At 40.2% G+C, this 21,722-nt stretch overlaps 1 protein-coding gene across 3 annotated transcripts in view; it reads right to left on the bottom strand.

Annotated features, from left to right (window-relative positions):
* USP24 (ubiquitin specific peptidase 24) overlaps positions 1-21,722 on the bottom strand; it is a 136,385-nt gene that overhangs the window by 5,476 nt on the left and 109,187 nt on the right. For all 3 annotated transcript variants that reach the window (XM_043875796.1, XM_043875798.1, XM_043875797.1), the window contains exons 53-64: positions 21,607-21,702; positions 20,627-20,730; positions 20,091-20,204; positions 15,587-15,683; positions 13,430-13,546; positions 12,922-13,014; positions 11,086-11,188; positions 9,818-9,939; positions 8,874-8,987; positions 6,893-6,958; positions 4,847-4,913; positions 3,344-3,422 (exon numbers count right to left, since the gene is read on the bottom strand). In XM_043875796.1, coding sequence (XP_043731731.1) covers positions 3,344-3,422; positions 4,847-4,913; positions 6,893-6,958; positions 8,874-8,987; positions 9,818-9,939; positions 11,086-11,188; positions 12,922-13,014; positions 13,430-13,546; positions 15,587-15,683; positions 20,091-20,204; positions 20,627-20,730; positions 21,607-21,702 — 1,172 coding nt within the window. The remainder of the gene's footprint in view (positions 1-3,343; positions 3,423-4,846; positions 4,914-6,892; positions 6,959-8,873; positions 8,988-9,817; positions 9,940-11,085; positions 11,189-12,921; positions 13,015-13,429; positions 13,547-15,586; positions 15,684-20,090; positions 20,205-20,626; positions 20,731-21,606; positions 21,703-21,722) is intronic.

The following is a 21,722-nucleotide window of genomic DNA, read 5'->3' as shown; positions in this document are numbered from 1 at the left end:
TCATATGGTAGCTCTATTTTCAGTTTTTAAGGAACCTCCATACTGTTTTCCATAGTGGCTATACCAATTTATACTTCCACCAACAGTGTAGGAGGGGTTCCCTTTTCTCCACAACCTCTCGAGCATTTATTATTTGTAGTCTTTTTAATGATGGCCATTCTGATTGCTGTGAGGTGATACCTCACTCTAGTTCTGACTTTGATTTACATTTCTTTGATAATTAGCAATGTTGAACATCTTGTCATGTGCCACTTGGCCATCTGTATGTCTTCTTTGGAGAAATGTCTATTTAGGTCTTCTGCCCACTTTTTTGATCTTTTGTTGTTGTTGTTAAGTTATATGAGCTGTTCATATATTTTGGTAATTAAGTCCTTGTTGGATGCATCAATTGCAAATATTTTCTCCTATTCTGTAGGTCACCTTTTCATTTTATTTATAGTTTCCTCTGCTGTGCAAAAATGTGCAAGCTTGACCAGGTCCCACTTGTTTATTTTTGCTTTTATTTCTATCACCTTGGGAGACTGGCCTAAGAAAACATTGCTACGATTTACGTCAGAATGTTTTGCCTATGTTCTTTTCCAGTAGTTTTAAGGAATACAATAAATGACCTCTTGATAAAATCAAACTAGTCTTTAATTTTTATAATTTAAATAAGAAAGAATGATATGAGGGAAAAACAATTTTAAAACCTGATTTTGGAGGATCTCTCTCCCTTTCCATTTGTATTTGCCCACCTAGAAAGCTGTCCTTATTTGAAGATAGTACCGATGGGGAGACTGCCATTAACATGTGTATAAAATGGGATATGTGCAGGATATGGACGTACATATAAAGTCACTACTAATATATGGACTTTGTGTTTGCTGGCATCAGAAATGCTATGTGGCCCCAACACTAGTTGGAAATACCACTCTTTTAGGTTTTTATGTCATTATGATGACATGCTGTCAGTATGAAGCCTAATTAATGAACCTACAATTGTGGCAGGATGATCTCCATCTGTGTCTACAATATTATGTCATCTGGAAAATGCATGTTCATGTGTTATTTCAATGGGGCTCTCATTTAAATCTGCTGAGGATGCTCAAATGCAGCAGATTAATCCCAACAGATTTTTCATTCTGGTATAAGTCCAAGGATGGCTAAGAATCAGGAAAAATCTGGAGCAAAATAAGTTAAGCTAAATAGAGCTCAGTGCAAAACTCAGTGATGGCAGTGCTGTCTGCTCAGTAATCCTGGGTTAGTCACATTCCTGGGTATGTATCCTGAAACACAAAAACTCTACTTTGAAAAGATACGTGCACCCCAATGTTTACTCTGCAATACTATTTACAAAAGCCAAGACATGGGAGTGACCTACGTGTCCACTAACAGAAGACTGGTTTAGGAAGACGTGACATGTATACACGCACACAGGAATATTACTCAGCCATGCATGTGCTAAGTTGCTTTGGTCAGGTCTGACTCTTCATGACCCCGTGGACTGTAGCCCGCAGGCTCCTCTGTCCACGAGATTTCCCAGGCAAGAATACTGGAGTGGTTGTCATGTCCTTCTCCATACTTGGCCATAAAAAGAATGAAATATTGCCATTTGCAGCAACAGGAATGGACCTGGAGAATATTATACTTAGTATTATTTATATGTGGAATCTTAAATAATATAAAAGAATCTATATACAAAGCAGAAACAGACACAGACATAGAAAACAAACTTAGGGTGACCAGGGGAAAGGGGTGAAAAGAGGGATAAGTTAGAGGACTATGGGGTTAACAGACACAAACTACTATATATGAAATAGATTAGAAAGAAGGATTTACTGTGTAGCACAGGGAACTATATTCACTATCTTGTAATAACCTATAATGGAAAACAACCTGAAAAAGTAATATTAACTGAATCAGTGTTATACACTAGAAACTAACACAATATTGTAAATCAATTATACGTCAATTAAAAAAAATAACCTTGGATTAGCATGCAGTCACTCTGATCTTTTGTGGGCCAACATAATAAATAAATAGGGGAGCTGAAGTTGCAAACAACTCAGGTTCCTTCTAACATTGAGAACCTTTCCAAGGATCTACTGACAGATGAATGGATAAGTAAAATGCAGTACATATGCATATCTATACAATGGAATATTATTCAGCCTTAAACAGGAAGGAAATTCTGACACATGCCGCAATATGGATACATCTTGGAAGACGTCATGCTACGGGAAATAAGCCAGTCATGAAAGGAAAAATATGATATGATTCTATTTATGTGAGGTATCTACAACAGTCAAATTCATGAGGACAAAAAGTAGAAGGATGGCTGCTAGGAGCTGGAGAGAGGAGGAATGGAGAGGTACTATTTAATGGCTACAGAATTTCAGTTCTAGAAGATGAAAAAAGTTCTGGAGACAGATGATGGTGATGGTGATAGCTGCACAACGCTATAAATGTACTTAATGCCACTGAACTGTACACCTAAAAATGGCTAAAATGGTGAATTTTATGTTATGTATATTTTAGGGACTTCCCAAGTGGTGCTAGTGTTAAAGAACCCACCCACTAATGCAGGAGACCTAAGAGACACGGGTTCGATCCCTGGGTTGGGAAGATCCCCTGGAGAAGGGAATGGCAATCCACTCCAGTATTCTTGCCTGGAGAATTCCATGGACAAAGGAGCCTGGTGGGCTACAGTCCATGGGATTGCAAAGAGTTGGACATGACTGAGTGACTTAATACACACATATTTTAGCACAATTAAATAAAAGAAGAAAACCTTTGCCTTGAAATCAGTCAGCCTGTGCTCAAGTCCGAGCTCTGACAGCAGGCATGTCACTTAAACCACCCATGATATGGGACTAGTAACAGTACCTAACCTCATAAAATTGCTGAAAATGTTAAAAGAGAATACAGGCGATATTTAGCACCGTGCCTGGGTTCATAGGTTGAAGTAGCTGTTATATGGTTTGGCCTCTTGAGAGACTGTTCTGAAAGTGGGGACCTCAAAGCCGACACAGCTGACAGTTAACCAAAGACATCTTGAGTGACAGTTCATGAATTCTTTCTGTTGAGGTCCCTAAACCTGCCTTGGACTCCTCTCCTTTCTGTACAAAGCCTGTCAGTTCAGCAATTCCCCCCCACCCTGGATTCCATAAGATGTTACTTTTAATACTCCCCTTTTTTGTCTCTTTGAGATTGTTTGAAGAGTTGTCTGTACCATCCAAGCAAGTATGCCCTGACTGGCTCAGATTTCCTAGGTACCAAAACAAGGGAACTTTTTTTCTTGAGTCATATCTGACTTGTAATGAAAAACATCATTTTCTCAACTGCATTTTGAGTCAATACTTACTTTTGAGCAAGAGTTACAAGAAATTTGACACATTGGTAGCAGCGACTGCTGTCCACGTGGTTACTGTGGTGCATCAGAGCTGAGAACAAAGGAAGGAATTTTAACAATAAAGCACTAAACCGGAAGTGGGCCCAGCTAATCAAGCTCTCCTGTGCTGAAAATTCACAGCAAACTTTCGATAAGCAGATTGGGAACTTAACCAAAGCACAGTAGTGCTGACTTAGTAGGGTTCTCCAAATTCTAATGGACAGAAACACTACTTTAAGTAGTATTCAAGAAACATACAAGGTGGTGAAGGTTTGACTTTCAGAAGAACTGAAAGGAACTAAAATTTATATTGGCTGGTTATTCACCTAGAGACTTTCAAAGTTTTCCATTCACTGCAATACTGACAAAGAGTAGTTAAAATACTTAAGTGTGATAAATGGAGATCTATGGTACTATTTCACTTCAACAAATATTTACTGTTCTGTGCTTTGGGCATTTAAAGATAAATATAGACAACCCTTGACATGGGTTTGAACTGCACAGGTCCACTTATATGTGAATTTTTTTCAATAAATACATTTAGTACTACACAGTCTGTGGCTGGTTGAATCCTCAGGTGCAGAACCATGGATATGAAGGGTAGACTATGGAACCTGAGCATCTATGGATTTTGGTATCCAAGTGGGTCCTGGAACCAGCGCCCTGTGGTTACCAAGGGATGACTGTAATGCCTGCTCCCTGCCCTTGAGGCATATATTGTCTGTAAGTTTCAGAGAGCCTGGGTGCTGCTCAGAGCAGAGAGCACCATTCCAAAGCGGTGGCCTAGAATGTTGTAACTAGAGAACATTTTAAGCATAAATTTCTTTTCTGTAATAAAAGGAGATGCTAAAACTTCTTTTAAATACACAGCAATATCTAAAATGACTCAAGTTAACTGGGAATACAGGTGGATGGTGGGAGTTGGATAAGACTATTTTTAACTAAACTTTTCCTAAGATATAGCTCATTAAAGCCATTTTGGCCTTCTGAAAAAGAAAAGGTTGTCAAAAAACTTTTATGAGCAGATAATAAAAATTTGAGTGCATTCATAACACAGGTTAAAAGAAAAAAAGAAATTGCATTTCATGAGCGTGACAATATCCTGAGTGTAAGGTTTTAGTCTTTCCCCACCTCAATGGCTACAGAGTGGAAGAAAGCCTTCTTGTTAAAGTGGCAAACCTCTAGCTTGCTGAAGAAAGTCACAGCACCCCTGAATCTTACCCGACCCAGTAAAAGGACCTCAAGCTGTTGTCTTACGAAAAGCAGGAGTGTTCAGGGTGGTAAGATCCTCTGGCTTTAATTCTCCTGACTAGACTGAGGGAGTCTAACAGCCCTGACCAGACCACCCCTGGATTCCTCAGCGATCCGTGCCAGGCAGAGTGTGCCAGGCAAACCCTGGGGAGGAGAGGCTGGCTGGAATGATGGGCTCTCTGCACCTTTCCTGCAGGCGCTTCTTCACAGGGCAGCCATACTTGCCTAGTAATCCATTTTCTGTCTCAAACACGAACTTGACTCGTTCCACTTGTATGGGATCCTCAATGACCTGTGAGAAGCAGGAAACAAAGGCTGGTAAATGACAGAAGAAACTTGTGTTACAGCCACTGGTGCCTTTAAAAACAACTCATTCAAGGGACTATAGTTACTAATATACTAAAGCCAAAAACACATATGTTACTGCCATATTTTCAACAATATATTAAATTTCAAACTAAAGATGAAAAAATATTAAGTAGTATTTGAAAATGCACACATTTCCTAATACATGCTCTGAAGAACTGAATCTAGGGTTCTCTGTGGATTATAAGGATGTGTATTTTATGATCCCAACAATAAGAGATTTACAGTTCACAAAAAACCTGTCAAAGTTTTGATATAATACAGGCTCTACAAGTTGATGTGGAGATTTATGCCACACCACACAAGGCTGGATCTATGTCACACTCTTGCTGTACTTCTAATGCCTGACACTGAATCGTGCACAGTTCAATAAACTAAGTGGGTCTGTTGTTAAACAGATGAACATCACTCAATCCCACTCCTGAGAAGCAATGATCTTACAAAAGCACTAGGACCAAAAAGAGGCAAAGGACCAGAGAGACAGGCATTTTAGAAATGGCACCCATGATGTATCTCCATATTCAAGTGTTTATTAAATGCTTACCCTGTGCCAAGGTGTTAGGGACCTAAGGGGAAGCCAGTCCTCATCCCACTGCCTGCTCTTTATTTTAAATATTTCCTGGGCTAGTCTCTCATTGGTTCACAGTCAGTCACTAAATTTCACTGATTCTCTTTCTTAAACACCTGTTGTTCTGGTCCTAGCTCCTTCTGCTCTGGTCTCTCCTTAGCATAAGCCTTGGTATTTTACACTCAGATTACTGCCACAGACTCCTGTATGGTTTTCCAATTCCAATCCTGCTTCCTTCTTTAGTCCATCCTTTAAGACAACTGCTGGGGGAATCTTCTAAGACATAAATCAGGTTCTATCAAGTTCCTGCCTCAAACACTTTCATGGTATCCATCACTGATGGCAGAGGTTACTAACTTAAATGTCTAGAGTTCAAGATGGTAAGAAATGAGCCATGTGGCAGACAACAGCAGTGCTGAGGGCAGTGGGGAACTGGAGACCACAAGCTTCATGGAAAGGACATGCTGTTACTGCTCTGGGTGGCTGGAGCACGCAGGAAACAGACCAGTGTGGCCAGATTGCCTGATTTCTGAAGATAAGTTGCAATCCAGAAATTAAAGAACAAAACAATTTGGGCCAAACAGCCAAGACATGTGGGTGGAACTTGGCCACCAGTGTGTCACCACTGGCCCACAGGGAGAAAGTCCACAGGCACTGGAACCGGAAACTCCTCCTGGTCTGGTCTGGGCTCCTCCCCCAGGCCCCACTAGTTTCCGCTCCTTTTAGTCCTGCCTCTCCCAGTCACTGAGCAAACCGGGCGTTTGGTAGAGAGCACAGGCTCCACGGCCAGTCACTCGGCTCAGATCCTGACTGTCACTTATTGATGACGTCCTTGGCAGGTCACTCCACTAGTTTAGCTTCTAATAATACCATATTTCACTGACTGCAGTTGTATTTTCCCCCCTGCCTTTTGTATTTCCCAAACTGGGATGCACCCTATAGTGGATTACATTTCAGTTTTGTGGCTCATAAAGATATTTTCAGTAGCACATGGACAGGCCGCAGAGCCAGCCATTCACCTCTCCTGGTTCTTGCAAGGTTCACACAAGATCACACTTGAGCTGAGCACCATTTTCTATGCATGGTAAGTAAGGCCTTTGCTCTCTGCACTGGAATTGCTTGTGTCCTTGTCTAGCTCCCTCACTAAACATAAGGAAATTTATTACCTCTGATTCACCTCTGAATCAGTTAAGGCAAAAAGAATGGGTGATGTGAAGAGGACTTGGTGAGTACAGACCAAATGAATGGAAAAACAACACAAGGACAGTTTTTATTTGCAAATGCATGCTGCCCAGTAAATATCTAAATGTAAGTGAATCAAAACATTCATGACTTACCAGTATCTCATGAAGTAGTTGGAATGTATTCTTTAACTCATGGGGTGGAGCTGTTTCTAGTTGGTTCTGAAATATTTTTTAAAAGCATAAAGATTCCAATAAGTCTTCAGTGAAAAAGGTTGGAGTGGCAATCAACAGTGTTGGACTCCAGCCCAAGTTCTACTACCACCTGGCTGACCTTGGGCAAGTCGTTTCCTTCTCTGGGTCTCAGTTCCCCAAATGCTAAATCTGGGGACTGAAACAACACCATGATCCTCCCTACTATAACCCTCCATGATATTTTACTATGAAATTAGGAAGGAGAGAGAAAGAAGGAGAGAAGCAGAAAGGAAGGGAGAGAGTTTTTAGTCACTAAACAGGCCTCAATTTATACTTATATTTCATTTATACTTATTCTGTTTTGTTGACTATTCTCAAGTAGCTGTGAGATGCTAATCAGAGTGTTCTGAGATCAACATGCTGTGAGTGAAATATAAGAAAAGTTCAGCTTGGGAAGTAGAAAAATCTGCCAAGACACATTAAACGAAGAAAGCAAGGTTGAGAAAACTCACACCCCTGTGCATTTTAATAACTTTACACATAATATGCAGTGGGAAAGAACACTGCATTACAACAGGGCATTTGCAAGGTGCCAGGTCTGGTACTGAGTACTTCATGTATCATGCCTCACTGAGTCTACACAATCTGCAAGGTCTAGTCAAATTTCCTCCTGTTTTTCAGAAGAGGAAACTGCCCTTGGTTATATAAATAGTAAACAGTAAACAGAGGTCTCAATCAACCCTGATACAGGCAGATCTGTACAGAAAATGCTGAGGGCAAAACATACTTTAATAAGAGCTTGGAGACATGACCCACTGATCACAGCTGCTTGCTAACACTACCTGTATCACTATTTACAAATCCTGGGGCAGGCAAGGTGTGGGACAAACTAAAATATCTCTTGTAATTTCACACAAAGAGGACTGGAAAGACACATAACTGATGTGACAATACTGGCCCATGGGGTAGGGGAAAGAGGAGACATGGCTGGCTGGTGATGGTCGAAATGGACTTTGCATATTTTTTCACAAAGAGAATGAAGTCGGTGTATTCTCCATGTAATTAAAAATTAAAGATTAAAAATGAATAAAAATGGTATGCATAGGCTTAAAGGTTTTTCTAATAATCCCTAGAAAGGCAGTAGTTAAGAGCACAGCCCTGGAGCCACACCGCTGATATTCGAACTCCCACTCGGCCACTTAATTGTTTTGTGACACTCATGTCTTCAATATCTTCAATACTAGTATCTATCTATACCTCATAGGACTTATGTACTGAGAATTAAGTGAGTTAAATACGAAATATGCTTGGAACTGTGCTTGGCATCCAGAAAGTGCAACGTAAGTAATTACTACACACTGATCAGAGCTTCATAATGAACTACTTCAGAAGGTGAGAAAAATCAATCTACTTTTGATTTTTTAGATGTGGCCTGGGGAAGTAACCTGAAACTTTAAAACCATTTTATATGATAATGGTCACCACAGCATTATCACTAACTATAAAGTATTATTCTTAATACTTAAAAATTGCACCCAATACAAATATGCCTCACTGGGAAGGGAATGGCTGAGTAAACTGTGATACATGAGAGAAGGAAATACACTCAGGTAGCTTTTAATGATACGGAAAGTACTTACAACGTCAACTGAAAAAAGAGGGCACAAAAATCATATAGACAATAAAATCCCAATTATGTTAAAATATATGCATAGAAAATAAAAAGGGAAATGTGAGAGAATATTCATGGTGATCATCATAAATGGTGAGATTTTGAATCCTTTTTTTATTCTTCATTTAAAAAATGAGCCTATACTATTTTTATGATTAGGAAAACAATTAAAGTTATTAAAAGAAGCAAAGTGCCTGGGAGGCAAGGAAACGCTTTCCTAGGTCTCAACTGCAGGCTCGCAGGCCACCACAGGTGTTCACGAGGCCCTACCTTGATGAAATGCAGCATGGTGAAGGAGAAATGCTCGTTACAGAAACAGCAGTACACCACCATCTCGATGAGCGCCAGCAGTGAGCCCGTCAGCTCTCGCAGAGCAAACATTACCTAGTGAGGGTAGAAAAGGAGTGCTTCTTTTGTCACCGTTCACTGTTAAAACGCTGTTTCTGACTTTCACTCAAATCCGCTCAGATTGAGGACGATCAACACTGCCTCAAAATAGTTTGAGTCTGTCTGAGAGTTAACACAGTTTGTGCAAATGTGCACCTTTTTCTCAGGAGTCACTTTTATCAGATTTTAACAGGTGACCTCTCCCATTAAAATAACCACTGATAGGTCCAAAAAAATACATGATGTTAAGCTTTAAAAAAAAAAAGAGATATAGCACAGCACTGTTGATGTAAATAAAAACCAGTATGATTGTGTTCACCGAGTCATATATATATAAATCAAGTTACAGAACAAGGATTGGAAGATGTGGTAGCTCTGGGTGGAAGCGGGAGGGACTTCAACAGGAGGTTGCGAAGAGCTCACTTCCATAGTCCTGAGGTTGAAAAACCCGTATGCTTCAGAGCTGTAGTATTCAGGACCAGCGACACACACAAGATTCGGAGTAAACCCTCTGATAATAAATGGAGCGACTGACTCGGCGGTGGGGGGGGGGTGGTGGTGGTGGTGTGTGTATGCCATATACCTCCTCCTGGGACCTGGAGGCCCAATTCTTAGTTGCAGGGAAGACTAATAATATTCTTTTCAGCTGCCTATTTCTTTCTGACATACACACAGGAAGTAAAATTAATTTGAAATAACTGCTTCTTAACTATACTCCCCTACATGAGAGTAACATACAAAATACAACTAATAACAAAAGGCATTTTTTTCCTCAAAAAGAAGAAAACAGATAAAAGGAAAATGGCTTTAGTGGAACAAGGACATACCTCTAACAGGTAAGGTTTCCCTTCAGACAAGAACAACAGGGCTTCGACTTCCTCGTGGAGGGGCAGCAGGGGGCTCGAGGGGGCAATGCTAATAGGCGGCCGTTGTTTAAACACACCCGGAGCTTTAGGAAATCAAAGGAAAAAGCCACCTCATGTTACCACGTGAAACCGACATCTACAACGTAAGGCAACTGCCTCCAGATTCACACACCCAACTGCTGAACATATACAGCCGTCTCTCACAGTCATGAGACTAGAGAAAAGGCTTCTCCTCTCTTTCAATGTATGCCCTGGACGTAGGTGTAACTGTTAAATCCTTAAGACTCCCAGTGATTCACAGCCAAGATAATCCTTTTGAAGAAGTTTAAAATGAGAAAAAAAAAAGGCCCAAAGTGCCTCTGAAGAGACCGAGGACAAGGCACTTCTGCTGCTTAAACAACTGCTAATGCTGAGCAGAAATCTCTCACATGGAAGGGGTTACCCTACATGCTAGAAAAGCAAGGACTCTCACTCTCAATTTTCTTTCGCAGACCCGTCTGAACTCACAAATGAGGTAGCTTCATCTTTTAGATGGGTGAATCAGAATTTAGGAAGCACAGTCTAGCTCACGACTATACGAGAGCTCCCCCACGTCGCTTCAGAGAGCCAACGGCGTCTCCAGGTCAGAGGGATACTCTGTGATTTTTGATCTAGTTTCCTGGTCAGATGACATGAAAACCCTGCCATAGGCCCTGGGGTCAGGGGCTTGTGTCCCACACTGGCTGCTACGCCTCTGACCAGCTGTGAGATGTGGCAGTTACTCGAGCTCTCCCCCTCTCAGCTCCCGCACACTCGGAAGGGGAACCAACCTCACAGGTTTGCTGAGGGGATTCAACACAACAAGCTGAGAGCCCCGGGAGAGGCAGAGCACAGAGGAACACGGAGTACCTTACAGCAGCTCCGCTGTGCTATCGTTGCTATTGTTGGTGCTGTCACCGTAAGGCCTGACAAGTTAGAAATGCAGCCTTTAAACCCAGAGTGTTTTAAATGCTTCTATATCCCACCCCAAATAAATTATTGACTTTCTCTTGTGACAAACTAGTAAAAATAAGGTGAAGCTTAACATGAATTGAAAAAAAAAATTTTAAGCGTCCCTCAAATATCAAAGAGCCAAATGAGAAGCCACTAACATACATTTAATTGCCAACATTATTATTCTCTACATGTTACTGACAAATTCACCATCTCTCCAGTTCCTTGACATATTAAAGACAAGTTTTAAAGCTTACCAACATTCCTCTGGGAAGAGACATCTGAATGCAGGACGAGCAACGCCACTGTATTGTGAAGGTTCCCAAATTCTCGTGCTTGTGCAGAACTCCACCGACGTATCTGTTGTCAGAGAAAAAAAAGTGGGTGTTAGTGCTCTGGTGAGAAACAAGTGACAAGGAAGGAAAAGGTATGTGGGTTCATGATATACTGAGCCACATTCTTTCTCAATGTTTGACAGTATGAGAGATAAAAGTACAAAAAACTCACAGGTTTTAGGCCAGCTTAAGAGTGGCTTAACACAGATATATATGAATTTGTATTCTAAAACAAATACAGTTATGCAATTCTATTTAGGCACTGAGCTCTCACAACGTGCTAGGTAATTTTCCTGCATCCAGTACAGTGGGGAAAGCCTGTGAGGCTGGGGGTCTGCAGGCCTGGTCCCCTCTGCCACTCACTGATCTGTGTGGATATAGGTGACTTCTCTACCTGACTTCCTTGTATCAGGACAGGGACAACCTACCCGCTACCTGTTCCACACCCACTTCATGGCTGGGAGGACGAAAGAAAACATTAAAGGTGAGAACGTTTTCAAACTTATGTGCTCCATAAATGCAAAACAATATTAATCATACAATATAACATCATTAATTAAATATTATTTAAATTACAATGAATTTAAAATAATCGTCAGTGTCAATGGAGCCTCTGATAAGGAAGAGCTGATAAGGAAAAGTAAAAAACTGATACTCAACATAATATCAGCACACAGAGCAAGTTACTGTCTGTGCATTTATTTATTTAGGCCGCACTGTGTGGCACGCAGGCTCTTAGTTTCCTAACAAGGGATTGAACTTGCGCCGCCTCCAGTGGAAGTGTGGAGCCTTAGCCACTGGACCGCCAGGGAAGTCCCGTTTTCAACATTAAGGAGTCAGAGTGGCTAGGTGGTATGACAGGAAGCTGAGAGGAGGCCTAAATGACAAGTCTGTCTCCCTTAATAAAAAAAGGAAAGGTTCCTTAGGCAATGAATCACATACAATGGAAACTAAAGCTTAAGCCCTGGGATGCTGAATGAGTCACAATTTCTCTCAGCTGTAATTCTTGCCCAAGAAGGGGGATGAAACTACCTGTTTTACTGAACTGTACACTTCAGAGGTAGAGCATGAAAAGTAACCAGTTGTGTCTGGCACATAATAACTGCTCTGTACATAGTATTAATCATTACAGCATGCTGACATTTTGTATATTTTATTTATTTATTTATTTTTTCATTTTGTGTATTTTAAATCTATCAAACAGAAGAAATATAATGATTGGAAAAAACACACCAACATAGGAACTTCAAACAGGAGAGTCATTTGAGGATATATTTGACTCTACTATTCCAAAACCATTTCCCTTTCATTTTCTGAATATGAGTATTACATCTGCAGCAATGTTGCTCAGCATTTAATGGTTCAACTTCACATGTGAATAATGGTCTGTGACAGCATCCCATGTAAGCACCCCCACCAAGACCAAGCCTTGCTCATCGTCCCACAGAGTGAGTGGAGGAGGACCTGTGTCACTCTTTCTGAAGGCTTTCGAATCCCCCAGGCAGAACCCATTTTTCCTCCCAGGACACTTGGCACTTCACATTTTGACTGATGTCTGAGTTAGTCATTCCCACTGGTTATGGCATTTAAAACAAATTCTATGAGGAGGCTGTAAAAATAACTGAACTCCAAAGAATTTTAAAAGCTAAACACCACTTGTTGTATACCTGGACTCTGATGAAACGAAGAGAGACACTGTGGCTATGACAAAAACTGTAGCCAGGTCACTGGGCTGTATGAAACAAAAGCAGGCAGTACCTGGGTGCTCTGCCGGCTGGCCCCGAGGAGGAAGCTGATCATGTGTCGAAGAGCAGAATGCTTCAGAAGGAGATCCCCAGCCTTAATCCCTTGCTGTCATAAGAAACAGAGAATGACAAATTATATTCTTATCCAGATAGAAATCTATCCCAAAAATACTGCCAAGTGAGAACTTTTTTCTTTTTTTTTTTCAAGTGAGAACTTTTAAGCAGTAAGTGTTTAAATGCCATAATTTACATATAGAAAGTGCTTGTTGAAATCCTAACAGCCCCGTGGGCCTGCACAATGGCCCCTCATTTCATCACAGACTCCTGCTCCAACAATGAGAAGTGATCCCCACCTATCTACGCTATATTCTTACAAGTAATATAACACACAATTGAAGATTTTTAAAAAGAAACACTCATAAAATTATATCATATAGGTCCTATGTTGACCAATATAAATGTTTTGCATATATAAAATTCCTTTAGACTATAAATCCCTAGTGGAAAAAAAAATCATTTACCTTTTGCACAAAAGTGTTGAACAGGAAAAAGTACTGAGCACAGTTTTTACAATTTTCGGGGACATCTTTATCCAACAGAGCAAGCAGTACCTCCAGTAACTGATGAAGGCTCTTTAACTGGTTAGAGGAAAGATGAAATTACATAAAGAAAAAGAATGTCAGACGGACATCTGTAATAGGATTAACCTGAAGTAAATCACCATAAGAACAAAAGGAAAAGTTTGATTGATACAATCCAGTCTCAGATTCAGATGGATTTATGCTTTGGAGAGCAAAAACAGAATTATCAATTTGATCTTCCAGGGAAGACTGGCAGAACTGTAGAAATAACGAAAGAAAAGCCTAGTTTTGTTTCCTCGCCTTCAGACTCAAGGGCACGGTTCCACTGCCTAATAGTCACATTTTCTAAAAAGCCCAGTTCTTTCCGTCTTTTAAAAAAAAGGCAGGGGTTTTAGAGGAAACACTTCTGAATCCCTCCCTCCACTTTGCTACTTCTTCACATAGTCACAGATGCAAAGAATAAAAAACACAGACACAGGCATAAAGGCTAGGAACCAAGCCAATGGAGCAAATGGAGAGCAACAGCCTGACAGAATGACAACGGTAATATCAACTCAACTGTGAACTTACTTGAAAGCCCGCTGACGCCTCATGGAAAGCTTTGAAAAACATTTTATTTGTTTAGAAACCATTTTGGTTATCACATTGCTTCTTCTTTCCCTCCCACCCCAACTGTTTCTGGACAAGTCCCTGGAAATCCATGTGTGACCTGAGAATTGAGACCAGGCTTACTACTCCTGTCAGTTCCTTTCCTCTGGAGAAGGTTCTCATTGACTTTTGAAACATTCCCATCCATCCTGTCATACTCATTATAAATACAGTAAAATCTACCATGTATGTAGCATTCCATTTCAAAGTACTTTCCAATATAAAGTGGGTGGCAAGAGGCACCATTTCCGTTATGGGGGAAAATGGACATAATATAACAACAGCTGAGTATCAAGGGGAATTTACTGAGGCAAATGGTTCACATCCTCCACCGCTCCCTTCACTTTCCTCCCCCTGCAGTCCTGCTTTGAGAGGCTGGTGGGGTGACGTGCTATGGCCTGACCCCATCTGTAGGTAGACTGCACTGATTCTGCCCTTATCCTTTGTCTGGGTTGGTACATGGGAGGAAGCAGGAGAGGGAGAAAGTTCTTACGTTATATATCTCAGAGAACTTCCACAGGGTGCTTCAGAGCAACGGTATCTAAGCTGTCCTAGGCAGCTCCCAATGACCTGTTTTTTAATATTCTGCATCCAAGTAAAGTTTTGTGAAGAATGGTTCTGCTGTTTAAGCTGATCGAAAGCCACTGCCTTAGAGTAAACCTCCAACGTTTATAAGGAGCCAATTCATTCTGAATACATTTTTCAAAGTTTTCCATGTAGTGTCAGCTGTTTGAAACAGCAAACTTGGGAAGTTACTGCTGTATTTGCTAGGACTTAACAGATTGAATAATCAGACTCATGTCATTTATGTCCCTAAGACTTTAAATTTGGGGGAAACTGAGAATGGTAATAAATACCATGTTGTTTGAGCATGTGTGGAATTGTGAACTAGAAGAAAATATGTTACAGAAAACAGGGTTAGGAAGAAGAAGAAATTCAGAATAACAGGAACAAGGATTAGGGAATAACATAGATCAAAGAAGGAACTACTGTGGCCAGTGCCCCTGGATGGATGGCACTATCTGGTCCGGTTGCCAAATGAAGGTTCAGATCATGAACATAGCTTCTGAGGAAAGAGACAAAGCCAGGGGTGGCTCAAAATGACTGCTGGTCTAGACTACAGACTCTAGACTCAGGCTGGTCTTTACGCAGAGAGAGCGAACACAAACTCTTGAGAGAAGACTCTGAGAGGGAAGAGTTCTAGACAGAAAACCCTGATGCAGATCAAAGCAGATCTGAATTGAGAGCCTACCCTGATGTCTGAGATCTGAGGAAGAGAGTACAGAACGCCTTCCAGCCTGGCAGTGATCAGGACATCAGTTCACAGAACATGCATTTTTATGTGGAAAGTTACCAGACTCTAATCCTAGGCTTTTCTTCTTTTATGTGCAATTTAAAACATTTGGTAAAAACAGAATGTGTAGACAGTATTTAGAAAACGAGACTGACCTTATCCTGATAAAACAAGGCACTGTCTAGGGTTTTCTCCAGGATTGTGGCCACAGCAACACGTACTTCTCTCACATTGCACTCCAACAAGAAAATCCTAACACAAAGAGAAAGAGGTGTAAAAAAGCAAGACCGGTTTCTATAACCCAACCTTCCCAACATGGGTCCCACCTACTATCCAAAGAAAAAATTACTCCAAAATGTCAGTTCAAGTCTCCTGAGAGTGTCAGCATACACAGGCCCTCGTGAGGGAGGAAGAAGATGATAGAGGAAAAATGAGACCTTTGAACACGTAAGGTGGATTGTTTTCTGTTCCTTCCTTTCTTCCTCTAAGATGAGTATCTGTATAAATGTAAATTTGGATTTCAAGAGATATAAAAGCAAAGAACCTAAGGTTTTATAAATTCTGTTTACTCAGGAGTAGTTTTCCTTGGCACCCCTTCGATTTCTCAGAATAGGATACTAGTTAAGAGTTCTCAGTCAACACAGTACCTCCTAAGCCCTCTGTTCATCTATATTGCCATCCTTTCACTTCCCTTTCCTTTCCTCTCCCAACTCTGACTTATTACGTGGTCCTCCTAGAAACATGTGAGGCCGAAAATGTCCTGCTCCCTTCCTTTCTTCTCCTATGATGACGACGACGACAGCGGTTAAGGTTTACCAGGCATGTCCATTATATTTGATATGTCCAGTGCTACACTCAGATACTACACTGTTCACTGAAAAGGCACAATTCAACCCAATTCAACCCTCTGCACAGCCAGGTGGTACATGCAGCAGCCTCAGGTGTGGCGGGGGCGGCGGGGTCACCATCAGCATCCCTGGGGCTGGGTGAGAGTGGTAACTAACTACCTTAGAGCAACGAGGTAATTGCATGCATTCCCACATGCAGTGAGCCTTTCTTTCCCTGCTTCATACACTCACTCTGACATGACAACCCTTATTATAATCAGCACAGTGAAAACTTAACTGTTTCTAATATTTCTTAACAGAAAATTCTCATTGTTTCATGAGCAAGATTTAAATACAACATAATTTTGATGACCCAAGTCAAAACTGTCCTGATGAGGCACTCTTTCAGGTCACAGCAGTGAAAGCTGCCCACGTCTCTGTCTTGAGGGCAGGATGAGCTGACAGCCCTGCCCTCCTTCTCCCCATAGGAAGACGAGAGAGGAGCTTTCCAAGGCTGCTTCACTTCTGCTCATTCCAGGTGACTGTCAATGTTAAGCATTAGCTACCTAATGTGAAACTGACACAAAGGCTGTTCAACATCCACTAAGGTTCTAAGTGATAAATCTAGGAAAGTTTAAAAGATTACTTCTAAAAAAAAAAAAAAAAAAAAAAAGATTACTTCTGTAATATTTGGCTCTAGGGGTCTGATTAGGTTCAGGTACAATTCTTTTGGGAAGAATATTTATGGGGTGCTTCACATTACCTATCACAGACATTAGGAAGCACTGTGAGAATGCAAAGAAACCCAGAATATGGGCAGCTCTATAGGTCAAATGACTTGTCTCACCCCAAATACATGGCATGACAGAAAAGGTGGTGGGGATATGGAACAATTACAGATTAAAAGAATCGGAAGAGACATACACACCAAATACAACATGTGAAGCTCATTTGGATCCCGATTTGTACAAATTCAATGGTAAAATGACACTTTTGAGACATCTGGGGAAATCTGAGTATGCTTGTGCATAGGATGATATGATATGAAGGAATTATCATTTTTGTTTGGAATGATGATGGTAAAGTGTTTACTTTTTTTTCTTTTTACCTTAACCTTACCTTAACCTGTTCGAGATACAAGCTGAAAAATTTAGAATGAAATGATGATGTCTGAAGGTTACTTTAAAATACCTCAGAGAATAAAGGTATGAGAATGTGTAGAACTGGAATAAGTAAACATGACTGGCCAAATGCTGACAACCTGAGCTGGAGATGGGTACAGGCTGTCTACTCTGCTGTATGTTAAAAATTTGCACAGGAAAAAAAAATTTTTTTAAAGATGTATAAAGTACCCTTCAGGTTAGTACTTTTATTTTTTAGATCAATTTAAAAGCAGTATTTGCTTCTAGTTTAGTTTTTCACAGTTAGAATCACACTTAAAAACTCCCCCTGAAGAGGACTACTACATGGAGGGGCTGATCTGAGACGACAGCCTCTTCCTGTTCACTAAGATATTACTATACTGCATATTTATTCTTTTAGTTGTAACACTGACAACTTAAGTTGTATTAAAAGTGCTAAAGAAATTAGTATTTAGAGAAAAGTGAAAGTGAAGTGAAAGTGTTAGTTGCTCAGTTGTGTCCAACTCAGTGTGACCCCATGGACTGTAGCCCTCCAGGCTCCTCTGTCCATGGGAGTCTCCAGGCAAGAATACTGGAGTAGGTAGCCATTCCTTCTCCAGGGAATCTTCCCGACCTGGGAATCAAACCTGGGTCTCCTATGTTGCAGGCTGATTTTTTTTTTTTACTGTCTGAACCACCAGAGAAGCCCAATTAGAGAAAAAAGAGAATAGAAAATATTAATTCTTTAAATAATGAAAACAGAGCAGTTGATAATGATGAGTAATTGGGCTTTATAAAGAAAGGGACAAAATATAATAAACTCTGTCAGAAAAAATTTAGATTAGCTAATATTACTAAGATTGTTTTTACCATGTAGGAATTCTAAGAAACCAAATCATACTATCAAAGGGAGTTACTGAGTTTCTCTGGAGATATTTAAGAGCAAGCCTGCCTGAACATAAAAGGGAGTTAAATAAATATTTTGCCATATTCCTTTCAAATGGATAGGTCTATAATGTTCTACCGCTTAAGATAATACTCAGGAGTCCTGATGGGAGGATATTTTGGAATTAAGCTGAAAAATGGGTGAAAGATTATCTTTAAAGAAAATTCTAAAAGGACAGGCAAAAATACTTGAAAGACACATTGATCTATTCTCTCTTTATGAACTGTATGCATGTATGTATGCAAAAATACTGAGCACTTAAGTCTGCCAGGCTCTATGTGTACAGTAGGGAATCAAACACAGGTAGCTTCTGCTCATCAAGAAGCTGATGTCTAGTAGAGGAGACAGGCAAAAAAAAGAACCAACCAATAGGATAGACCTACTTTAAACTGGGTGGTCGGGAGTGAACACCCTCTTTGCCATCTGATGGATGAGAAGGTGTTTGCTATGCAGAGACGAGGGGAAACTGTTCTAGGCAGAGGGAATAACAGGCAAAAAGGTCTCTATGCAGAACAAAAAGCTCAGTGTGTTCAAGGAATCAACAAGCTAAGATAGGAGGAAAGTGAAACACACAGGCAAAGCCCATATTCAAGGGAGGCCTTTTGTGTTCTATTATGGTAAAGATTTTGGCTTTATCATGAGCAATGAAAATCCACTGAAGAAATTTTAAGCAGAGAAGTAACATGATCTACCTTGTTTTAAAGGAACGCTTTTGTTGCTGTATGAGGTACACTGGAGTAGGGGGAGGTGGAGATGCTAAGGGAGCCAAAAAATGAACGTTAGAAGCTGAGACCTAGAGATGAAGGGGACATGGGATCAAGAGTTTCTAGATCTTAACTTGCCAATGGATGACGAACTCCCTGTGAGAAAGGAGTGGCACTTCTGAATTCCCTGTGGTCTGCTTTAAGTTGAGAGGTATGAAAATGTATTTGTATGCTGACAGCAGTGACCTGGTAGAAAATTCTGGAAGATAAAGATGCTGGAATGATAAAGAACCAACTTCCTTGAGAAGCCTTGCTCATGTAGAGAGATTCATTTTGAGAGGAGAGAGGACACTTCTTCCATTCTATCAGGAGGAAAGGAGAAGATAGGAAGACACTGGTTGGTGTGTAACTTGTGACAGGGGATGGTGGGCGCTGCTGCTCATCTGCTAGACTTGTGCCTCAGTAAAACCTGAGGCAAGGCCACTGGCTAGGGTGGTGACCAGGACAGCTGTGGCAGAGGGATGGAAGAGGTCCCTGGGGATAAAAGAGCCTGGCCACTGAAAAACCAAGGTGCTCGCTGCAATCCCCATAGGAATGTTGAACTCTCTGAGGATAAGAGAATGAGAGGGAGCAAGGTCTAAACATTCACAGTGATTGGACCATCTTGAAAAACAAAATTACTTTTTAACTACAGATACACAAGTAAATATACTATCACAGGAAATATGTTTCATCAAAAGACTTTCAAAAAAGAGTATTTTCGCCAGAATCCAAACATATCAGCAATACTGCGGTATTACTGTGCAGTAACCCAGGACTGCTGATCTTTACCTGACACCAGACTGTGCGCCCCTGAGGGGACAGACTTGCATTTCAGAATCCCCTGAGTGACAGCAAGGGATCAGGACATGCCTGCCTCTCAGCAACTGGCTCTCTGCTTAAAATTGATTCCAACCAGAAAAGTAATTTCAAGTTGGAAAACAAAGCAATACAAGAAACTTCAGCTTTAAATCACTGGAAGAGAAACAAACTTCTTTTAACTAAAAGATACTGACACTTACTTTATCAATTCTCTTCCTTCAGAACTAATAAAGTATTCAACTAGCCATTGACAAGCATCAAAACTTTTTGAAAGTAATGCTTCAATAGTGGCAATCCATTCTTCAGTGTCAACCCTTTAAAAAAGCAAAGACAGTGATGTTAGATAGCTCGGCAAATAAATTCATGGTCTTTCACCTTTAAAAAAAATTTTTTTTAATTTTTCTCGGGAGTAGGGTGGAGGATAAGTATGTATTCAATGATCGCTGCACTAACACAGATAGTTCAATCCCCACGTCTGGCTATAACTTTCCCCGTTTCTAAACAGCATCTAAACCTTATACCACAGTTATTTATTTTTCTATTTTTTCCATCTTTCCTCCTGGATTAGAAATTCCTTAAAAATACGAACTCAAATCTTCAGCATCAGAATGTATTAGTAGTTGCCTTCAACTATAAAAGAATGTTTTGAATTTTTGAGTGTCTGAATTTATAAATTCAACTTTTGTTTAATTAATGCCTTTTGCAGAACAGACTGTGAAAACATAACATTTCTTACCTGAGTTTTTTCTTTGTCCGTAGATAAGTTTGAAAAAGGAATTGAATGGCAAGCTGTAAGCTAACCTTTGCCATGCAAGGATAGTATGGATGCTTTAATTTGGTCTGTGAGAGAGGGAGGAAAAAAAGAGATTTTTTTCCCACAGTTTTATAGATTACTATGCATTGTTACAAACTGAGTAACAAGATATGTAACAATAATAATATATATAATAAAGTTAAATACTAGTAAGAAAAAGAAAGCCAGTTATAGAAAATATTCCAGTTAAATTTTAAAAAGATTAAGAAAGATATCTTCTTCATTTCCTACATGAAGCCTTCTCAAAATAGAGCCTTGAGACCACAAGATGTTAAGTAATCTACCAACAGACTAAGAAAGTCTTCCCCTTATTGGCAAACTGTGATCATGGTACTCAAGAAAAAGAAGCACTTGGAGACTAGTAATGTCATTACAAATTAGGATAATCAATCTCCTCACAGCACAATATCCATTTACATCACTTATGGCTATTAAATTCTTTACAAAATATAATAAGAGCACTTAAAAAAGCCAATAAGTGGAAAGCTGCACTCATTCACAAGCTGCACTGTACATTCTGAATACTGCCTGTATTTGAATGTCACTCAGTAAATGACACATTTGTGAGAATTTTTTTTTGGCATATAATCTAAATGCTAGCATGTAAGAATAAGGATAAGTCACTGAATGTTTTGAATGACTGAAAGTCGCTTAGTCGTGTCCAACTCTTTGCAACCCCATGGACTGACCACGGAATTCTCCAAGCCAGAATACTGGAGTGGGTAGCCATTCCCTTTCTCCAGGGGATCTTTCCAACCCAGTAATCCAACCCAGGTCTCCTGCATTAAAGGCGGATTCTTTACCAGCTGAGCCACGAAGGAAGCCCACTGATCGCGATAGTGGAAAGATTTTTAACTATGATCCTTTTTAACTTCTCTTGTAACACTCTGACTAGTACTTACAGCATTCAGTGATGCTAAAGACAAAACAAAACTGAAATAATCACTACTGTACACATCTCTATTCTTCATAAACTTGAGGTTTTCATCTCTCACCATCTACAAAAGAAAAGTGTTAA

The sequence above is a fragment of the Cervus elaphus genome, chromosome 20, assembly GCF_910594005.1.
Source record: "Cervus elaphus chromosome 20, mCerEla1.1, whole genome shotgun sequence".
NCBI lineage: Eukaryota > Metazoa > Chordata > Mammalia > Artiodactyla > Cervidae > Cervus > Cervus elaphus.
The sequence above is the reverse complement of the archived record's forward strand: the minus strand, read 5'-3'. Positions and strand labels throughout refer to the sequence as shown.